Source organism: Exserohilum turcica, assembly GCF_000359705.1.
Source record: "Exserohilum turcica Et28A unplaced genomic scaffold SETTUscaffold_16, whole genome shotgun sequence".
Taxonomy (NCBI): domain Eukaryota; kingdom Fungi; phylum Ascomycota; class Dothideomycetes; order Pleosporales; family Pleosporaceae; genus Exserohilum; species Exserohilum turcicum.
The window spans coordinates 944623-948147 of record NW_007359981.1 but is presented as its reverse complement, the minus strand read 5'-3'; the positions used below and the strand labels follow the sequence as shown (position 1 = coordinate 948147).

General features: G+C 46.9%; 1 protein-coding gene across 1 annotated transcript; it reads left to right on the top strand.

Moving 5' to 3' along the window:
* Positions 1-2485: 2485 nt before the first annotated feature.
* Positions 2486-2935, top strand: SETTUDRAFT_27760 (uncharacterized protein; the record flags this gene model as incomplete). The annotated part of the gene is made up of 1 exon (XM_008025881.1): positions 2486-2935. The coding sequence occupies one exon, from the start codon at positions 2486-2488 to the stop codon at positions 2933-2935; it is 450 nt and encodes a 149-aa protein (XP_008024072.1).
* Positions 2936-3525: the final 590 nt, after the last annotated feature.

Here is a 3525-nt window from a genome sequence, read left to right as displayed (position 1 = left end):
GCTAGTTTGAGCTAGTTTAGAATATGAAGGCAAAGTATGGTATCGTGGACGAAGATATCTATAACTTTGATGAGACTAGCTTTATTATAGGCAAGATTTTATCACAGTCAGTTATCACGGGCTTAGACAAACCAGGGAGAACAAAGAAGATCCAGCCAGGCAATCGTGAGTGGGTTACGCTGATACAAGGCGTTGGCGCAACAGGCACGCGTATCCCAGCGTTTCTTATCTTCGCTAGCAAGGTTCTAATCTCTACCTAGTTTATAGAGGATCTGCCACGCGACTAGGTAATCTAAGTTAGTCCTACTAGCTAGACGAACAACGATCTAGCGCTTGACTGGCTTTGTCACTTTAATTCCTATACGCGGCCTGTGGGGACGCATAGGCTGCTTATTATTGACGGCCATGAGAGCCACTGCTCGGTGGATTTCCGAGATCTCTGCGAAGAGATGAAGATAATCCTCCTCTGTATGCCTCCCCACTCGTCGCACCTCTTACAGCCTCTTGATGTGGGCTGCTTCTCGCCGTTAAAGCGCGCGTATGGTGATGCTATCTCGGTCTTAGCACGCAATCGCATCTACTATATTAGCAAAGAAACCTTCCTACTAGCGTTTAAAAAGGCCTATTATAAGGCTATTATACTAGAAAATATCCGCGGAGGGTTCTAAGGTGCTGGACTTTCACCGCACGATTATAACGTTGTTTTATCACAGCTTAACGTCATGCTGCGTACGCCAACTCCACCAGCGCAAGAGACTACTGCTTGGGAGCCGAAAACGCCGCGCAACGCGCGCGAAATAGAGGCGCAGGCTACGCTTATTCAAAACCGTATGCAAATCCAGCAAGGGTCTCCTACAAGTTCTCTTAAGGAGTAGATACAGCAGTTAAGTAAGGGAGCTTAGCAGATAGCTTATAATATAGTGTTAATGTAGGAGAAACTTAATCGCCTTGAAGCTACAATTACAGAAGTAACGAAGCGAAAAACTCGTAAGAGGCGCTACGTACAGGCAGAGGGGTCCCAGACAGTTGGCCAGATAGCTGATCAGATCGCTGAGGCAGAGGGTGGTAGCTATAATGATGGTGCAACGTCTGCGAAGAGGGTGCGTAGTGAACAGCGCTGCAGGCGTTGCAGCCAAATTGGACACAACTCTCGCACTTGTTAAGTAGAATTAGAGGATACAGAGGATAGCAATGCGTCTGAAGAATAATATCTTATTCTACTTAATAAAAAATATTGTGGTGGTGTTGCGCAATACTATTACAAAGATGTAATAGTTTAGGGAGGTGGCCCACATACTAGGGTGGCCCGCTTACTAGTGAAACACGTTAGTAAAGATAAAAGTAAAAATAAGATTTATAATTTCCTAGTGAATGGCGAAAGAGAGATAGTATTACTTCTTATAAAGATTAGTAAACTTAAACAAGCTTTTATTACTTACTAAGTATATAAATATATAAAACAAATAAAGTATAACGTGGTTCATAAGCGAGTCGGCCACCTAAGCGAGTTGGCCACTTTGTACTAGCGCGTTAACGTTAACACTATAACGCGTTATGTCTCAACTACACAATTATTTATTAATCTATTCTAAATCTAATCTTCGACTTTGTAACGGGCTGAACGCCCTTTGGATAGCTCCTCGATGGAATCTCGGGCCAAGCTGCGCGCGCACCATCTGAACTACGTTCAGACCGAGCAGCGCTCAGACAACGCGCTCAGATACTCTGGCATAACCTTTCTCTAATAAGTAAATAAACACCACGTAAGCAGAGTAGATAGCTCCTTATTAAATATAACCTCTTGTATACCTCGCGATTGCTCCCTAGAGCGCAGCCCCTTACATTTTGTATTCAATCCTAATTAGACATAAGCCTTAGGCAGACTGTCTTTTAACTAAGTTTTAGAGCGTGTTGTTAGTGCGAGCTAGTAACACAAAGTTAGTGCTGCAATAGGTACAAAAGGCCTTTAGTGCAGCGAGAAGGTAGACTATCGCAAGACAGTACACCTAGGGCAGAGCTTCGCAGGAAGTTCAGCTGTGAGAGACAGTAGGCGATTTAGTCGCCTAGGACCTGTCTAGGAAGTCCTACCGTGTCTTAGAAAGCCAAGCCGTAGGCGCAACGTCGCGTGATAAACTACCTAAAGGCCACTCGGGCCTAGCGTACAGTTAGCTAGAAGCGGACGTTGTAGTAAGAAGTCCTGTCGATCCTCTATTGGACAGGGTGCAGGCCGTGCGATTACTCTCAATTAGAGACAAGATCCCACAAGCGAGACGGCAAGACGCGAGTCTTCCTAGGGACGCGACACGACAGCAGCTAAACGCTGTTTAGAACCGGCTAGAAGAGAAGTACAGCCAAAGGTAAGCCCTACTAGTCCTCACTAACGAGGAGTAGGCCGCAGTTAAGGACTGCGCGAGCGGATTGAAGAGCGACTAGAAGCCCTGTATATTAGCAGGCAAAGAACGAGACGTCCAAAACGAATTAGGCAATGGAGATTAACGTTCTAAACTTGAATGTGGAAGAGCTGGCGGCGTACGCTGCTGCCAAGAACCAGGCAGGAGTATTAGATGAAGAGATCCTGCGCGAAATTACACAAATGCTTAGAGAGGATGGATGGAAGGAGGTAGCAATTAGGCCAACAATTGAAGCGGTCGCTAAACGATCGGCTGTTGTGGGAGGAAAGGGCTCACCAAGGCAAGGAGGCTCGCCGAAGGCCAACCAGGATGCCATGGCCCAGATGATGGAGCTGATGAATCGGTTAACAGCCCAGAACCAGGTGCTAACGGAACGGCTCGTGGCACTCGAGCGTGACCAAGCTGAGGGGCGTTCAGAGTCGTCCCATAGAGCCTTCACGCCTCCCCTAGCAGCAGCCGCAATCGCCGAGCCAGCTGCGCGCAGGAACAAGTTCCCGCACCTAGAACCATTTGATGGAGATTAAACAAAGTACGTAGCGTTTAAATACAAGACTTAAGCTAAGCTCTAGCACGAGTACGAAGGAACTTCGAGCCTCGCTTAGATCGAGTACGTGGTTAGTAGGTGTACGGGCAAGGCAGCGGATGTACTTCTACCCTAGGCAATACAGAACCAGAGTAAACGCCACATTAAAGACCTCTAGAGCTTTATGGACCAGCAGTTTAACGACCCACACTAGAAGTCCAAAGCACTCGATCGCCTTTTAACTCTCAAACAAGGCAAGCTCTTAGTAAGAGACTATCACATGGAGTTTAACCGTCTTAAGATTCAGTCAGGCGAGCAGTTCGGCGAAGCAGCTAAGAAGAGTATGTTCTTAAAGGGCCTTCACACTAAGCTACAGGAGGCTCTTGCTACGATTGATGAGAATCTATCGTACGAGCAGCTAGTTAATAAGGCAGTAAGAACGTCCAACAACCTCTACCAGGTAGGTCTCGTTAAACTGCGCGCAACGAGCTCCTGGGTGGTAGATCGCCCTACTACGACAACCGCTTAACACGAAGCTAGTCCGGACGTTATAGACTGGGAGCCTTTGAAGGTTAATTAGGCGCGAGAGGC